At 43.1% G+C, this 18,754-nt stretch overlaps 1 protein-coding gene across 5 annotated transcripts in view; it reads left to right on the forward strand.

Annotated features, from left to right (window-relative positions):
* TFAP2B (transcription factor AP-2 beta) overlaps positions 1-15,372 on the forward strand; it is a 32,956-nt gene extending 17,584 nt beyond the window's left edge. For 3 of the 5 annotated variants that reach the window (XM_071742173.1, XM_071742171.1, XM_071742172.1), the window contains 4 exons: positions 1,691-1,910; positions 4,514-4,632; positions 7,228-7,369; positions 9,423-10,151. In XM_071742173.1, coding sequence (XP_071598274.1) covers positions 1,691-1,910; positions 4,514-4,632; positions 7,228-7,369; positions 9,423-9,723 — 782 coding nt within the window. In that variant the 3' untranslated portion in view covers positions 9,724-10,151. Of the gene's footprint in view, positions 1-1,361; positions 1,437-1,690; positions 1,911-4,513; positions 4,633-7,227; positions 7,370-9,422; positions 10,152-11,085 lie in introns of those variants that run through there. The other 2 variants (XM_071742169.1, XM_071742170.1) reach the window with 2 other exon arrangements.
* Positions 15,373-18,754: the final 3,382 nt, after the last annotated feature.

The following is an 18,754-nucleotide window of genomic DNA, read 5'->3' on the forward strand; positions in this document are numbered from 1 at the left end:
AAATCGACATGCCTTTTGGTTTTTAGCTGTTATAGAGCCTTTATTGTGGGGGTCTGGTCTGGCAGTAGGAAATGATCTGTAATAAAAACAGTGAAACACGGTTGTGTCTATTCCATCCACCGAGGTTATAAAATTGGCAATTGCCCAGTAGTTAGCACTTGGTAATATATTAGGATACCCGATCTTATTGTTTAGCAGCTCCAGACGACTTAAATATCCCCTCAACCTTAATGGTTTGATTCTCCAAATATGTTGCAAATAAACAGGGTTTTTATGGCTTAACTGACATGTATTATAACTACCTAAATAGCTGGCATATGTGCATAATAGAACCCTATTATTTGCCGAATTGGTTTTGCAATTGATTGAGTGGAAATGGGAGCCTGTGAAGCGGTATCTCTCGTCGAGGGTGTGTAATCAATTAGTCTTCTCCTCTGAAACATACCCGAGACTCTCCCAGCAGCAAACCCCCTCAAATTTCGGAGTAGATTTTCTAGGAGGGAACTCGTGTTTGCCGCGATTCCGAAAGGAAGCAGCAGTAGCAGCTGTCAGCTCTTATTAACTCCTGCATAAAACATACCTTAAGTACGGTTTGTTATCAATTACTCGCAGAAATGAAACAACTGGGGAAATGCAGCGAGGCTCCCTATAAATTAAAGTGATTGGGTGATTGATTAGAGCACCTGCTGTAAATCATAACAGTTACACACAATTAGGAGGGAGCTGCTTAAGTTCATTTGTAAACAAAATTCTTGTCACGGGGGAATGGCTCTCGTATATTTTTGTTTGTTTATTTCTGAGCATGTCTGGTTGCTATTACAGGAATTTGTTCAGTATAATCCCCTCGGTTACTCTTAAAATAACCTCACTGGTTTCTCAGAGAAAAGGAAGATTTCATTTTGTTGTGGACAGAATAACACGGATTTACTTTGTTTAGTTTCCCTTTATTGTTCTGTTTTGACTTTTTTTTTTTAACCCCACAACTTCCTTTAAGTATGTGTAGATCAGTAGGTCAGCTTTATTTAGGGGTGGGAGAGTTCCCACAGCTTCACGGACAGCACAACATGAACAAGGTGGCAAACGCCTTGGTTAGACCAGACTTATTTATTTTTTTTTTTCCAGGTATTCATTTTTCTGAAGGAAAAGACTCATTTTATTTCATAAACCAGACTTAATAAAACCACAAAGCAATAACAGAGCTGTCTTCTGCTTGCTGTATCCTCCAGCCTTGATACTCATTTAAGACAGCAACTCCCTTCATGTAGTGAATTTATTCCTGGCTCAGCTTAGCAGTTCATGGAAACATTAGCACAAAAAAGTAAATTTTCCTTTTTTTTTTTTTTTTTTTTTTTCCCCTCCAGAAAGGCGCTGTCCGTTGTACAAAAGGCATCGGGGGGCTCTGGGTGAGACACAGGCTCAAACCCGAAAGTTGCCAGGTGCTTGCCAATATGTATTTTATTTCCTAATGCTCAAACCCTGCGTATAGGCTGTACTGCACCACCCTTCTCTCCATCCATCATTCATGGAGCAGTTTCCTAGAGGTTGGGGGAGCAGCACCCTTTAGGTTGCTGGAGGTAGCTTAGGGACTCCAAATTCCCTTTACATTTTGCTGTTCTGTGCATGTCAGGGAGACTGCGGTGATTCTCTACTCCTCCATGTCCTGATGATTTCCCTCTTTTTCTTTCTCCAGTTCCGGTTCCTCCAAAATCTGTTACTTCTTTGATGATGAATAAAGATGGCTTCCTGGGTGGAATTTCAGTCAATACCGGAGAGGTGTTTTGCTCTGTACCTGGCCGCTTGTCTTTGCTTAGTTCAACTTCAAAGTATAAAGTAACTGTGGGAGAAGTTCAAAGACGCCTTTCTCCTCCCGAGTGTCTGAATGCGTCCCTCCTAGGAGGAGTACTTAGAAGGTAAGAGGCTGGGGCGAGGGCACGAACATGCGTGGGCATCCACGCGTGCAACAGAAAAATATTTGGTCAGTGGGAACGCTGACTGCAAATTATTGTCATCGCACGGGTGTGCAACGTCAGGTGAAAATATGCTGTGTTCAGACACTCCAATGTATTTATGGAGATGAGAGAAAGGTTTGAGTTCGCACATTTTCTTTCAGAGCATTCCGAAGTGAAGGAACTGAGACAAGGTTGCTGTTTTTGTTGGGGTTTTTTTGTTTTGTTTTTTGTTTTTTTTTCACTCTTGTACACACGCAAACACTTTCTATCTTTCCTCCTTGTCCTCACATTTCTCTGTTAGCAATCGGACAAAGTAAAATGTCGTGCTGGGCACGTTGTATTTAGATGCGGATGAGCTGGATGTGATGATGAATTTATAGGAATTTCCTACATAAATCCATGAAGCTTCCCCGATATAGCAATAAGGATGGAGAAATTAACGTGATGTCACACGAGACATTATTAAAATTGGCAGGGGATTAATACACAACCTGTAAGGAAAGTGAGTTCCTGGCTGAAGAAAAGCCATCAACAGATATCTTTGAAAGTCAGAAACTTAGAGAAGGTTGCTAAAGGAATCACTCACGGTTGGTCTTGAGGCCTTTGCTGTTTAACAGGTGTGTTAATCACCCACTAATGGCCCTGGTGTTTTTTCCTGATGACCGAGGAAAATGAGGAGCGAGGGATAACCTGGAGGCTCGGTAGCCAATCGGTCCATCATGTCAAACAAGAGATGGTGCATTTTGGTATCAGGAACAAGAATTTAAGCTCTGAGATCATCAGGTGAAAGCACTAACAGGAGAAAGGCCTCTATCTTCTTGACAGTGGCTGTAGGACTGCGAATTGTCCATATGGCTTGTCTGTAAGAAAGGGGAGCTAAGGTTTTATCTCTGGTCAGAACAGGGAAGAAGTCATGATACGGTCTGAAGTACCAGTTCACTCAACCTATTGGAAAGCTGAGTGGGAACAAGAGTTCATTTTGCACGTGTCAGGTATATGCCAAACTGGAAAATAAAGCAGAACTTAGAGACAGAAACAAACGCATATAAACTGACTATGAACAAATTTCAGATCATGTTCAAAAGTTGCTAATCTTAGAGGAGGAAATATCTTGCCAACTGCTGTAGCAGCAGGAGGGTAACATTGATTCTAAGGTGTTTTAAAATGATAGGGTTCTTTATTGTGTGTGTTTTTTTGACTTTTTTTTTCTTTTAAATAATTATTATTTCGTGAAAAAAAACATCTGTGATGATGTCAAAGGCTCCATCTTCGTTTCTGGAGAGGAGGGGGAAAGTCCTGCTACATGCAGTCAGGCATCCAAAAATACACGTGAGAATTCGGGTCTCCTAAAATAGACGCTGTTCCACGTGAATGTCTGTAATCACTGTTTAGCTGTGACTCTTGCCAGCAAGAGCAGCAGAGATTTTTACTTACACATTCTAACTTGCCTGCTCATTCTGTACAACTGCAAATGGAGCAGGGAGAACATCTGAGAGATACACTGGAGAAAATATAATTATCAAGGTAAAGAAACATCATTATTGAACTTCAGTGGATTTCTGGAGCCATAACCATTGGCTGCTGCTGACTTCAGTTCCTATCTTGAATCTAAATTTTAGACAAGCTTTTGCTTCAGAGCTGATGAAATACAGAAAGCTGATCCTTTGTAGTTCTGCTATCTATTCCTGGTCGATATGAAATAGTGAGAAGCCAGCCTGGCTGGTTTCTGGTTTCCTTTCGCTAAGTGTGCCTGCTAATTCTTAAACATTTTAAAAGTAAGAACTAAAAGATATTTGGGATGGACTTGGAGCGTATTGCCAAAACTCTCCCTGAATTCGGAAGTGTCAGGATTTCATCCCTGGGGGTTTACATATGTATAGGGGTCCGAACAATAGCTCTCTATTTCCCACCTATAGCTCTCTTCATCCTTTTATTGTCCTTATCAGTAACCTCCGACAGATATTCACATCTCCCTTCAGGCAATCAATTCCCCCTGTATAACGCACCCTGCCTGCAGGTGAGCTCTTCCTCTTAGCATCGCCTTTCAGCACCCTCACACCCTCACGCACGAAATAGTTTAATAAATATTTTCCTCCCTTTCTGTTTTTCCGCAGGCTCTCACATTCTCCCTTCGAGCCTTTAATATTTTATATATTTATATGTATTTTTTCCCCATCTGGTTCTTCTTCCCATTCATGCTCTTTCCTGGAATAATCGAGGATTTAATCCTTCTCCTCTACCTTTGTACTCATCTCCTCACTCCATCTTCATACGAGTTAGTGTCATGCAGCAGGAACCCATTTGCTCTGTAGATCAGAAGCCTCTCCATTAATTATTGCTATCCGGCATTATTTTATTTCCCTGGATAAAACAGAGAGAAAAGTGGCTTCATCCCCACTCCTACCCCTGGGAGAAATTAAGCAAATCTCAGCAAACCCAAGCAGAAATCAACACACCCAAAGTCGAGCGAAACCCCCTCCAGACTCCACTGACTTCACAGACGAAACGTTTCTTCCAGGAACACTGCGGGGTTAATCACGATGTTAATTTCTTTGCAATTCTAGAGCCAAATCGAAAAACGGGGGGAGATCTTTGCGAGAAAGGCTAGAAAAAATCGGTTTGAATTTACCAGCCGGCAGGCGTAAGGCCGCAAATGTCACTTTACTCACCTCCCTGGTGGAAGGTAAGCCGAGGGTCGCAGCTCCCTTCACATCCCTGACTGTTTTGAACTCGTGCCTGACATTATACGAAACACCCTCCCACCTACCCCCCTCCCAACCCTCTGGGAAAAAAAAAAAAAAAAATCATCTAATTCCAACTTTCGGCATCAGGTGAGAAAACCTTGCAGAGGTGAAATCCAGGGCGGGTTAGGGGGTGATACCACATTGTTAAGGAACCCACCTCCAAAAAATGAAGGCACAGGCTTGAGTCTCATTGATGTGGCAAGAATGTGTGTGTCTGTGGGTGTGTGTGTGTGACTCTACAGGGCAGTCCAACCCCTCTTTGCTGTTAATTTCCAGCCTGTGCTCTTCCAGCTCCACGTCTCCTCCATTCTCTACCTAATTCGTTCCCCCCCGCCCTCCGTCCCCTGAGCTGGGCACAGGACGCTCAATGAGGAAAAATAGTAGAAGATTATTATTATTAATTATATATATATATTTTAATCTTGGGGAAGGAAATAGGGAAGGGGAGACTGAAGTTTCACCTCGTTTTAAGTCAAGCAATGTCGTTTTGGTGGTCGGTGTGTTCCTGTGATTCCTTGTTATCGTATTGAAAAAGAAAATTTAGAGCCACTAATAAATTTAGGCTATGTGCATGCTTATGCTAAGAGGAACAGGATCTAAAAAACAAAACAAAACAAAAACAAGGAAACAAAAAAACCAAAAAACACCCCCCAAAACCCCAAACCAGAACCGGAATAGTATGGATAAAATTTTGGATTGTAGGTATCTATATTACACATCCACACCGAGAGGCACGTAAATAATCCACTTATCTCTTTTGCAAGAAGCGTGCATAAACCTTTGGGCTAGATACTAACTTTTCAACTGTTTTGATTGAGTTATGGGAGCGAGAAGACCTTTACCGCATGCAGAGCTGAAGGCAGGCTCGCAAATAAACTCCGGGCTTGATAGAAAAGAGCTCCTTCTGGTGCTCCCATATGGGTTACACCGAGTGTGCAGAGCACAGCGCAGGTTACGGGTATATATGAGCCCTGTAGGATTTTGGGAGTGACAACCGCCCTTTAACAGCGGGTTAACACCAGCAAAATCAGAAAATCAGTCCCTCCCCGAGGCTGGCTTGAGGTTGAAAAGCCAGGGGGGTTGTGTAGGGATGCTAAAATCTCTGCCAAGTGTGCAGCAAGGTGTACATCACCCTCCTCCCCCCTGATTTCCTTACAGACTAACACTTTGCCTTGAGAGATCTCCCTCCTTTTGGCAAAAGCTGCACTTGCTGGAGCTTTATCTTCTTTTCTGCTAACAGCCAGGCTTTAGCATTGCTGCTGCTATTGTATCGCCGAGAGCAGAAAGGCTCCGGCCAGCCCCGGCCGGGATTACCCGAGCGATGCCCGGGGGGGACCCTGCCAGGCGCGGGGTGACCGCGGCGGGGACTCCCCGGGGGCTCCGCCGGCTGTTCCCTCTTTCATTAAGAGGTTTGGTGATTAGCGAGAAGCCTTGGAAAGCAGAAGATGACGTTGGAAAGCAGCTCCTGATCGTTAAAAATAATGTGGTCCTGGAGTTATTAGACATATCTGGTTTGCCTGTTGGAAATCTTTCCCCTCGTCCCTCAGGCGGTGCTTTAAAGGGTTTAATGCTTTATTCTGGAGGGGCTGAGCTATAATCTGATGGAATCCCCCTAGAGTATGAGGGCTTTTTTTCCCCCTCTCTCCTCTTTTCCTCCTTTCTGCAACTCCTGTCTTCTTCTTCTGGCAGAAAGTATATCAGTAGGAGTTGGATGACACGAACCTCTGGAGGCAAGTAACCTGAAACCAGGCAGGCAAGGAAAAGCGACAATTAGAATTAGTGTTAGAATAATTGTTATTTTTTTTTTTTTTTCACAGAAAAGATTGTCGTTAGTCGTTATCCCGGCAGAGACGAGTTCCTATAGCATGATGGTCACTTAAAAAGTGGATTAAGAATTTCTATCGGGCCACATGCAGCTTCCTCCATCATCTTACAGATGTGGCCACAATGGCGATAATGATGGAAGTGCTCTGGGTGTGTCCATATCTGTAACATTTTGGACGGTGTATTGGTACTTTGTAACAGGAGAATGGTTTCTCTACTACAGTAGAGGGAAGTTTGGATCCTTCTGTCTTTTCTGCCTTTTGGGGGATTTAAGGTTTCCCTTGCCTTTTTTTTTTTTTTTTTTTTTTTAATTCTTATTTTTTTTTTTGCCCAGTTTTGAAAAGTGTACATTTGGAAGTGTGTGTGGGTGTGTGATTGTTACAAGTGTGTGTGATTGTTACAAGTGTGTGTGTATGTACGTGTGTCTGCACACACCAGCTCTATGGTTCCACACCATCATCACAAATGCACAGTAGCCAGGACAAACTTCATCAGCTGAAAAACTGTCCCATCAACTTACTTCTGCCCCCAAAATAAGGCTTGTGGAGTGAAAACATGTACCTAGAACCTGTCTTTAAGGTGCAAGGGGTGTTATAAGCTTTCTAGACATGGCCCAAACATGCTGGTCTCTCTTAGAGAAAGAGGTGGGCAGAAGCCCAGCCCAGGCTGGTGGTACCTGGAGGTGTTAATGCCTCTCTTGTTCCTTCCAGGTGAAGCCGTTCATTTAGCTCGGGATTTTGGGTACATCTGTGAAACGGAGTTCCCAGCCAAAGCTGTTTCTGAGTACCTGAACCGACAGCACACAGACCCCAGCGACCTCCACTCCAGGAAAAACATGCTGCTTGCTACGAAGTGAGAAGTTACCTACCCCTCTTCTGCCCGTCCCCAGGAAAATTCTCCCTCTCCCTAGACTTTTCCTCTGAGCTCTTTTTGAAACCAGACTTCCCAGTCCCTAAATTATAGGAGCCCCACAGGGAAGGAGGATGCTCCTCCCCCCCTATGGGAATGGTAAATCCTGTAGCCTCTACAGTGGGGCCAATGCCAGCTCTCCCCACAGAGGGTGTAAATGACAGTCCCCTAGCTGATGTCCATAATTTCCAAGCCACCCCAGCTAAAAAAAAAAAATCTTTATGGAAAGGGGGAATATATCTTGATTTAGTCCTCCAAATTAATCTTTTCCCCTTGGTACTTCCTTGGTGGATGGGCTGTACTGGGTGATTGTACTGGGCTGTACTCCCAGGCTACTAACTGGGTGCTTTATAGCTTGCTTGGGTCCTCAGTAGTGGGTGCTGTATCTATGTGAGAAAAAAAAAAAAAAAGAAAAAAGACAAAAAAAAAAAAAAAAAAAAAAAAAAAAAAAAAAAAACCAAAAAAAAACCATCCCAAACAGCTCTCATTTATTTCATGTTCTGAGATGTGGCTTGCCTCTGATGACAGTGTAATTTAAAGAGATATATGGAAGGTTGAAAAATTATTTGCTCAAATTTGTCCAGATGTTTTTTAGACATGATTGGAATTTGATTGCCCTTTTCCGCAGGGTCAGAAGATATTAATGTCCCAGAACTTTAATTGCTCACAGACCTTGCTTTGCTCTTTGAAGATGTAAAATGTTGGGCTCATTACTGTTTGTTCTCCAAATTCAAAGTTTCCTCTCTTGCACTTTCTTAATGGATAATACACATAGAAGCAGACCTTTATCTTTCCCCACCCTCTGAAACCTTTAACCCACCGGGAATTTCAGAGAATTTCAGAGGATGAGAGCTGAATGTCTCTTTGAAGGGTTTCTTTTTTTCCTTCTTCTTTTTTTTCCCCCCCCACTTTATATATTTTTTTTAATCCTGGCCTTTTTTTTTTCCTCCAGTCCCTCGGTAGACATCTGCCTCAAAGAAACTATTCCTTTGGGTAGCCCATCAGCCTCCAGGGTTTCTGGGTTGCCCAGGCACCTGTTGACTTGAAGGACTTTTGGACCAGAGCAATGCAAAGAATTCAAAAGGATTCACTAGAAAAATCAAATCTATTTTTTCCAAAGGCGTGGGCAAACAAACAAGAATCCGATGTCAGCTCTGATGTATTAATTGGAATCCCACCCCCCAAATTAAAATAGGAACCACTATTTTTTTGCTCCTCATGCAATAAATAAGCTAGTGTGGAGTCCTGATTTTTCTTGACCAAATGGCTCAACCTAAGCAGTCTCAGAGGAGGCTTCATTTTGGTGCTCCCCTGCACGATGCCACCCAGTAGCTCCCAGTCCATGGCTGTGTTTTTTGTCTAAAACCAGCACCAGTGGGTGTTGTTTTGAGCCAGGGCCAGGCCTCCAAGCAGATGGGTGCTTGGCAGACCCACAGCCATCTCCCTTTCAGCTTGGTTACTTTTAGAGGCACCAAGCAGGGCTGGGATTTCACAATGCTTCAGGATCAGAGGAACATTTAGATTGGAAAAGACTTTTCAGATCATCAAATCCAACTGTAAACCTAACACTAGCAAGTCTACCACTAAACCAAAGTTTATTGCCACGTGTTCATGTTTTTAAATACCTCCAAGAATGATGATTCCACCACTTTCCCGGGCAGCCTGTTCTAATGCTTTAGAACTCTTCAAGAGTTTTTTCCTAATATCCCTCCTCAGATGCTTCCTTGTGGCTGCAGGAGAGATTTTTATCTTCAGACAGGGTATTATCTCTCCTGAACAGCATCATCCTGAGCTGCTGGCTCACCATGGCCAATCCCCAAGCACTACTGGGGAAAGGGAAGATGGCAAAATGTTCCCATCCTAGGTTTGGGGATCATCTTTGGCCTGAACCTGCCCCTTCCTTCAGCCTTGGTTATCTCAGTGAAGTGTGGGTTGAGCCTAACCACCACTTTTCTCTCTCTCTTCTCCTCTCTTTGCCCTTCTCTCTTCTGTACAGGCAACTTTGTAAAGAATTTACAGATCTCTTGGCCCAGGACAGGACGCCCATTGGAAACAGTCGGCCCACCCCTATTTTGGAACCAGGCATTCAGAGCTGCTTGACTCATTTCAGCCTCATCACTCACGGCTTTGGGGCCCCTGCTATCTGTGCTGCCCTCACAGCCCTTCAAAACTACCTGACTGAAGCTCTCAAAGGCATGGACAAGATGTTCTTGAACAACAACACTGCTAACAGGCACACATCTGGCGAAGGACCAGGTAGTAAAACTGGAGACAAGGAAGAGAAACACAGAAAATGAGAGAGAGAGAGAGAGAGAGAGAGAGAAAGAGAGAGGAAAAAAGAAAGGCAAAGAAAAAAAAAAAAGTGAAATAAATAAAAGGAGAAAAGAGAGAGAGATAATCCTTTAAAACAAAACCGTCTTAATTTTAGCTTTAAAAATATTGGATTGGGCTTTGGAAGAATTCTATTAGGTAGGACAAAATAATAATAAATAAAAATAATAATAAAAGAAAGACAATAATTTAAGATCAAACGAGCACAATGGCGCAAGACCAGTGGTTCAGAGTCTCTTGCCAGGAACATGTGAAGACAACCACCAGGATTTTTTCCCCACTTCTGTTCTTTCACATTTTTTAAATAATGATTGGGGGGGGGGAGGGGAATATAATAATAATTAATAATAATAAAAGAAAGAAATGAATAACTTATTGGAAGAAATCGGAGAAACATTTTTGGTGTCAGTGCTTTGATTTCTTGAGCTGCACGGTCTGTCTTGCTATTATTTTTCTTTATTATTTTTATTTTTTTTTTATTTTTGAATGATGTCTTGTCTCCACCTGAGCTAAAACGATCTTCCAGAGCGTTCCTTTCTGAGCAGCCCCATCATCTCATTTTCCCTCCCCAACTTTTCCCACCTCATCTCACCACCCTGGTTCTGTCTAGACGAGGAAAGGAGGGGAGAGGCGAGCGCCCAGATCACTCACCAACTCATCACCACCAGTGCCAGCTGCATTTGTGGCACCATCTTAAGGCCATTAGGTGGGAAGATGCAAGTCATTGTAGCTCAGTCGAATTAGCTAACTCTATTTTTGGAGAACTTCTTTGTTTTATTTTTTTTTCCTTGTCTAGACAGACTCTCTGTTTAGAGTACCAGCGTTTACAGGTGTGTATGGGCGCGTGTGTGCCTGGGTGTGTGCATCCGTGTATGCACACGTGTAATTTGACCAGGGGGTGTGTGTGTGTATCCTATGTCTGGTTTTATATGGATATATATGGATCTATATCCATATATATACTTAATATGTGTGTGTAGCCACACATATTCATGCATGCAAACATACCTTGGTGATTTAGTACTTGCGGTTGGTTGTAAAATGCTTTGTCTGTAATGGGTTGCAAAATTAGAGAGCAAGGTCTGGTTAAACGTCAGCTCTATCTGATTTCTTAATTTTCTGAGATCTCCTCTTTTTTCTCTTGGGAGTTTTATGTTCCTAACTATGCCAATGTTTCAGTTCTTAATTTCCTTGAGTAGTGTGTGTGAGGTATATCCTCCCCCATTTTTAAAGAACTGTTAACAGCAACAACAAAAAAAATGAGTGATATGAGTATGTAATTCTTTCTCAGGAGTATGCACTATTTTATTTTCTTCTGTTTCCTAAAGCTTTGCCCGCTTGGCTTATGAGCTTCTTCAAAGAGGACTAGAGATCCCTACACAATATATCAGGTACTGAGAAAAAAAATCCACAATTCTGATATTCTGATATTTTTCTTTTTTCTTTTTTTTTTATCTTTTTTTTTTCCTTTTTTTTTTTTTTTCTTTTTCAAATCAAAGCCAGTTGTTTCCGAATTCTGTAGGTGCACTTCTTTAAAGAAGCTCAAAGGGAATAATTTGAATGAGATAAAAACTATAAGTTGAAACTGAGGTGTAATATTGCAAAGAAAAGAAGAGCTGTGTTGAATGTTACCCCACTTGTTTGGCACAAGGGTTTTGTACCAAGGGAGGAAAAAGTTGCCATGTGAGCTGGCTCCTCGTGATGGGAGCGGGGAGGGCTTGCCAGGGAATATTCTGATTTCTGAGCTCAGTCTGAGGAAATCTGTTTCTCTTAGAAAGCTTTTTTTTTTTTTTAAAAAAAAAAAGTGTCTTGTGACTCTCTCTTTAGAACAAGTTGGTGTGGTAGGGGGAGGAAAAAGCATCTTAACTCCAATGTTTTTCTTGGTGGTTTGGTGTGTGACAGGATGTCTTATGCATATGATTTGGGGGGTGGAGGAGGAGACTGATTTTCTTTTTTTTTTTTTTTTTTTTTTTAACATACTTTTCTTTGTCTTCTGTGGTAAAAATAATGCTGGAGTGTAAGGATAGAGATTTCTCTTTGGATTCTGCCATGTTGGTAACTTCATGTGGTTCTCAGCGGGGCAGGGTCCGTGGACTAATGCATCTTTTTGCTTATGTCAGAACAGTCACTGGGTGTGGGTAAATCCCCTGGAGTTTCTGGCAAAACTCCGGTGGGGTCAGGCCCCCTCCTGGGATCCCTTTTAAAGCCACAGCACTCCATCCCATCAGCTCAAGCAGGCACACCTGAATCCAGAAAAAGGAGAGAGAGACACATAAAGAGAAGCTTTAGCTTTGCTTTAGTTTATAGCACAGTACAAAGTAGATGGTGGGGGAAAAATAATTCAGCAATACATCCCCCAACAGAATTTATTTGAAACAAACAAACAAACAAAAAAGCAGATGAGCCTCTTGATTTTCATCCTTAGTGTCCTAGGCTACCTTAGAAGTGGCTACTTCTGGGATCCTGCTCTGCTTTTTGAACCTTTGAGCAGCAAGCAAAGGTCTTGGCTCTTAACCTCTACTTGTGGGTTGGATGTGTGACTATAGAAACCCAGGATTCACCCAGTTCCATGGAGCCCTGACACCTCTGGAGGTGCTCCTCATTCCCATCCATTTGGTTCTTCTGGGCCATAGTGCTGGAGAGATCCTCATGTGAGAAAAGGGGGAAACTGAGGCAAGCAGTTTGCTTCATGAGCTGTTGGGATGAGTTGGAGGTAAGCCTGGCAGGTCCTTGGCAGTGGGTTTGGTAATTGGATGTCCCTGGAGGAGGTGGAGATCCCTGGGTGATGTAGATCTGATAAATCTCCCACCAGGATGCAGGGCTCCAGCACCCAGGCAGCCCATGGCCCTCCACATCCCACCTCTTTCCAACCACTCCCAAGGCTCCTGAGAAAGGAAAATTTAAAGTTCAGGGCAGGGCATGTCCCACCAGTGATGCACAAGGAAGGGGTGGTGCTTGTGTGTGTATCTGGGGAGGGATGAATGACACCACCAAGAGCACATCTCCCAGGGAGATGATTCTGTTTATTGAAACTGAGCACAAAGTATTGAACGGTGCAAAATATCCTTGTGAGGAGCCCGTGGGTCCAGGCTTCCAGCATCACCCAGTCAGGGGGGGCTCCTGGGTGTCGGGGAGACTCCAAGTTTAAGATCAGTCTTTCACCTTCCCAGCTTCACATGCAGGGACATGGGGTCCTGCTTCCTGGTATCTTGGACCTTCCAGCTGAAAGCTTTAGGGTGATATTAGGGATTTTCCTTCCTTTTCTCTGAGGGGGTAGTTGGGGATGCTCCTTTTAACTGCAGGAGAGAGCATCCCCCCACCACTGTGAGTTAATGAGGAGAGAGGACTTCTCGTAGCTTCTTGGGGGAAGATTTGCACACGCGTGTGCACACTCGTGTGTGTGTGTGGGGCTGATCCTGCTACTGAAATCTCCCCTAGGCAAAGTTTGGTCACCTGGACCAGGATCTAAACCTTTGAGAAGGTTAAGGGAAGAATTTCAGTTGACTCCTGGCAACTTTGGATCTGCCCCTCGTGCCTTCTACCTGGAAGAGACAGACTGCAAATGCCAGGCTGTGCTTCTTTGCTCAGGCCAAATAAAGCCAAATGTAAAATTCCCACTGATTTCTGTGGGTTGACCTCCATTTGCTCCCCAAAGTACTGAGACAAAGTCTAGAAGGTTTCTGATTTAAATGCAAACAGGGAGAAAACATGGCATAGGGCTATATCCATCTCTGTTCTTCCCTGTAGCCCAGTTCTGATCCCAGAGGGAAAAATATCCATGGCTTGGTGGCTCCTACCAGCATTGAGGGTTGAGTTCCCCCCAAAAACAAAACTCAGTTTCCCATTGGAAGGCATTTTCCTGCTGACCTGCACTTTCCCAGCCCAATTACTTGTGCTGGCAGGACAAGGATCTGATAATTGACTTATTAAAAGATTTGGTTTCCTGGGGATCATAAATCAATAAACAGGAGGATTAACACAGCAGCTTTGCTTTTTAACTCAAGGGAAAAGTTTGAGGAGAGATGGTGAAAAGTTTGTTTTCAAAGCAAACAGGTGGGTTGCTGTAAATTTTATTTAATTCTTAGCCTCACTTTTATTTTAATTTTTTTTTTTTTTTAATAGCAATTCTCTGTTTTCCACTGGAAATATTTTCTTCTCTTGTGCTCCCCGACTTTTTTTTTTTTTTTTTCCTGGTTGTTATTCACACAAGGTGTGAAGGAAACAAGAAGCCAATTTTTATGGGAATACTTTTACAACCCGATGAGTTCTTTAAAATCGGGTCGTGTCTTGTCCCACCTAATAGAAATTCTCTGTGAGAAGCTGTTTCAAGTCCCTTTGCATCCCAGACCAACCTCCCCCCCAAAAGCCCCAAATTTGCATTTGGGGCTGGGAGGGAAGGGGGGGGAGGGTGGTTTTAAGACCTTTAGCTGTGCCCAAAGGGCTTATTCCCTTCCCCTGCTCATCTCTTTCTGACCGTTTTATCCCGCAGAGCTGTTGGGCTCTGTTTTAATAAATTTCTTGGAGAATTTGGTGCTTGTTTCAGCTGATGTAAACATTGCCAGATCGATCCGGCCAAACTCCCCCTCCCCTCCGGCTTCCCTGTGTGAGAGACCGTAGGCTTTTTACAAATAGTATATTTTCTTATACAAAGGAAAAAAAACAAAAAAGGTGAAAGAAAATATCCCCCAAACACACTGGCAAATGCCTGAACATTTTCAAGAGAGACGAAAACGTGGTGTGCCAGCGAGAAATAAACGAAAACAAACGAACTAAAAGTAAAGCTCTGAAATAAAGTGAGTGAGAAACTGGAAAGTTGTAAGAAAAAAAAAAAAAAATCTCCTTTTATGCCCCAAAGGATCCCTTTCACCTCCTCTTCTTAAAAAAATCTGACCATGCAGTGAGAAATATCAGTTTATTGACTCTTCCTGAGAAGAAATGCGGAGAGGCATTCAGTATTGAGTTTGTATATATTTATTTATGCTTAATTTAACGGGAATGTGTAAATATGGCGAGCAAGTAGTTTTGGGGTTATTTATCTGTGAATCTATACCTCTGTGAATGGGTGGGGGAATTTAAAAACAAAAAGTAAAAAAAAAAAAAAAAAAAAAAGGTAAAAAAAAAGACAAACAAAAAAGAAAAAAACAAAACCAACAAAAAAAAAAAAATCCCGCTTGACTAGATAGTATCCTATCTGAATCTTTTCTGTTCTTTATAGACAAGCTGTTATGGTAATGGGTAGAAATTGGTTTCTTGTCCAGTGATGACCTGATTTACATAAATAATAAGAATAAGAATAAAAAAAAAAGAGATTGTTGTGTTTTGTTGTATTTTCCTCTTCAGTTTTTTTGAATGTTGGTGCTGCTTCAGTTCTGCAGACGGATTTACTTATAATGCCAAGAAGACTTTATTTTCCCAGTCTAGGCGTTGGGGAAATTCAGGACATGTTTCCACATTAAAAAAAAAAAAAAAAAAAAAAAAAAAAAAGACAATAAATATTGCTTCTCAGAAATGTTGGTATTTTATTTCTGTCTGAATCAAAAGTGTCCATATTTTTACCACTCTTACCTCTTCATTCTAAGCAGACCTATAATAAACCTCATGTCATGTTAACGTGAGCTTTCGTTTCATTTTGCTTTTACCAGCTGAATTAGGAATGAAGCTTCTTTTCCTTTTTAAACAAATATGAGCCATTAAAATGAAATGTTATGGAGGCTTTCAGCATAAAGGATTCACCCCCAAATGCTGTGTTACTGTTACTGTACTTTTCACTTATGTGTACATGCATATAAATGTATATATGTGTGTGTACATATGTACTCATATACAGATGGAGAGCAGGATGATTTTTTTACCTTCAGGTCTACAGTCGCAGCACCAGCAATAAGCCAAAGGCGATATAAAAACTAAACCAACTTTTTTTCCTCCTCCACCACCGCCCACCCCCATCCCCCGGCTCCGTTCCCAACCCGGCATTATTTAAGCTTGTAATCGACACTTCTGAAGAAGAGCTGTAGGGAGATCCGGATCCCCAGGACTAAACCAAAGCCACTCTGGAGTGACTCGAGATTCACCCTGCGGTTGGGTGAAAGAAGAAGGGGATGGGCAGAATAGGGCCTCGATTTTTTTTTTTTTTTTTTTTTTTTTTTTTTTTTTTTTTTTTTTTTTTTTTTCCCCAGAGTTATTATAAAAAGCACCGATTTTCCCCCCCTGTAAATCAGAAGCTGGAAAGGGACTGTCAGCTGAACCCACCCCACAGTCACCCTGAAAACAAACACACACGTGTGCTCAAACAGGGAGCCCTGAGGGTGCAAACCGGTTTAAAACCTCGCTTTTATTGCACTGAACTATTTTAGTTTAAATACCCGCTCTGAAGACTTGGCTGGGTTGGGCTTTATCTGTTGTTTTTTAGGGAGAGTGGTAGTTTAAGAGGGCAGACGGCAAGATGCAGGAGCCGGATCGGTTTTTTGGCAACTTAATGATTGTCTGGGAGCTGAGGTGGGGGAATAACAGAAAAATAAATCCATTCCCACCTCCATTTCCCAAACTACCTCCCTTCTCCCTCTCCTTCCAGCTTGGACTCCGGGAGCCGACTCAACTGATCGTCCAAAGTGTCCAAACCCGATAATAATAATTAAAAAAAAAAAAATTGCAAATGACGAGCCCAAGTCTGATTTATGGGGGAGCTTCCGAGGCTCCGCTGCCTCGGCTTCAGCCAGGCTTGGACTCAACAGTGACCTACTTTCTGTCCGTGGTGTGATGGCAAAACCCCCCGGAGCAAGACTGGGGGGTCCTGGATGGAGAGAGAGGGTGGGGGACTTAGGGGGGGGGGGCGGGGGCAGCATCCTCTGGGGGTGGAGCAGGGGGAAAACGAGGATGGATGGTGCGGGAGGGGGTGAACAGCGGAGCCGGGACGAAAATATGAAAGGGAATTCCCTTCTCTCCTTTTTTTTTTTTTTTTTTTTTTTTTTTTACCGGGCCTTTTCCAGAACAGGAGTGGGGGACCACACCTCCCCAACCTCCTCTTTCCTGCGGGCAGGTGGGTGGGTAGGGTGGGAATGATGTCCCAGCTTTCCCGTGCTGGGAGGACCAGCGGCACTGGAGCTAATTTCCAAAAGCTTAGCTGCGTGCCCCGCTTTTTCAGTTTGTTTTTGTTTTCTTTCGTTTTAATCGCCCCGACGATATTATTTTTAGTAGAGCACATGTTTTGCATGAAACCTGTCAAAACAGCTCTCGCAGTTCCTAGAGGAGTCTGGGAGGGTGGTTCAGGGAGGGTGTGTGTGGGGGGGTGGGATCAGGAACTTTCACTATTGTCCAAGAGCTGTGCAACAGTTATGTAAAAAAAAAAAAAAAAAAAAAAAAAAAAAAAAAAAAAAAAAAAATTAAAAAATCCCTGACCAAAGAAATCAACCAACCCAAAACCAAAACACACCCCCCCAAACAACAAAGAAACAACAAAGGGCATCAGGGAAAGCTCCTTTACAACTCGGCATAACCACCCGCTTCTGGGAACCCAGGGTTCCTCTTAAAATGGGACCCGGAGGGACAAGGAAGGGCTCTCCCCGAGTTTCCCGGCCTTCAGGCAACAGCCTCAAGGCTGTGAATACAAAGCACATTTGTATTTTATTCTAAAGTACAGTTAGGTGCTAGGGAGGTCTGATAGGGTGCTCTGCCTTCCCCAGGCCCAGGGAGTACTCCCGATCCCTCCGTCCTGGAGCCTCCAGGGCTTGGGGTGGGCTCTTAACCCAGCGGGGATGGACACGTAGTGTTAGGGAAGAAAAAAATATTCCTGATGATTTATTTCCTTTTCCTTTTCTTTTTCCTTTTCCTTTTCCTTCCTTCCCTCCTTCCTTTCTCTCTTCTCTCTTCTCTCTTCTCTCTTCTCTCTTCTCTCTTCTCTTCTCTTCTCTTCTCTTCTCTTCTCTTCTCTTCTCTTCTCTTCTCTTCTCTTCTCTTCTCTTCTCTTCTCTTCTCTTCTCTTCTCCCTTCCCTTCCCTTCCCTTCCCTTCCCTTCCCTTCCCTTCCCTTCCCTTCCCTTCCCTTCCCTTCCCTTCCCTTTCTCCTTCTCCTTCTCCTTCTCCTTCTCCTCCTTCTCTTCTCCTCTTCTCTTCTCTCCTCTCCTCTCCTCTCCTCTCCTCTCCTCTCCTCTCCTCTCCTCTCCTCTCCTCTCCTCTCCTCTCCTCTCCTCTCCTCTCCTCTCCTCTCCTCTCCTCTCCTCTCCTCTCCTCTCCTCTCCTCTCCTCTCCTCTCCTCTCCTCTCCTCTCCTCTCCTCTTCTCTCTCTATCTCCTGGTCATTTTCCTCTTCTAGCTTTCCCCCAGCTAAGGTTAAAAATAAATGACTAGCAGCAGTAACCTAGCTCATCAAAACTTCACCTCCCCACCAGTCTGATGTTATAATCTGCTTTCCCAGTCATGACCAGCGGGGACCGTCTCTCCTGCCTTGCCCCAGTCTCTTTTTTAAACTGTAGGTAGTTCTAGTTTCCATTACAAAACTTCACCTTGATTTATACAGTCGTAAACTTCATTTTTGTCTTTCATCCCTTTGGGGTGAACTCCTCTCTTTTCTGTCTTCCTCCTGCCTTTCTTTTTAAATTATTATTTTTTATTTTTATTTTTTTACTCCCTTTTCCCTCCCCACCTGCATGGTATGGCCCACATTTATACGAGACCTCATAAATAACATCTGGTATCCCTATGATGGAACTAGCCAAATGTCTTAAATAATCCCCACTACCAATATATTCGCTGAATTCCTTTGTTTTCTCTGTCTCGCTCGTAAACAGGCACCCACACATATTTTATTTTTTTTTCCCCTTGTAGCTGGACGTGTGCCTGTGTATGTGCACAGCTGTACCAGGACATTGTGTTACACGTCCTGTCACAACTGCGTGTAGATCTTCTTCGTCCTGCGGTGTTGGTCCCCACTGCTGAGTTTTATATACTGTGGGTGAAAAAAAAAGCTCTTAAAAAGCGCTTGTTTTTTGTTTTTTGCTTTTTTT

Source organism: Heliangelus exortis, chromosome 3 (genome assembly GCF_036169615.1).
Source record: "Heliangelus exortis chromosome 3, bHelExo1.hap1, whole genome shotgun sequence".
In the NCBI taxonomy this organism is placed as follows: domain Eukaryota; kingdom Metazoa; phylum Chordata; class Aves; order Apodiformes; family Trochilidae; genus Heliangelus; species Heliangelus exortis.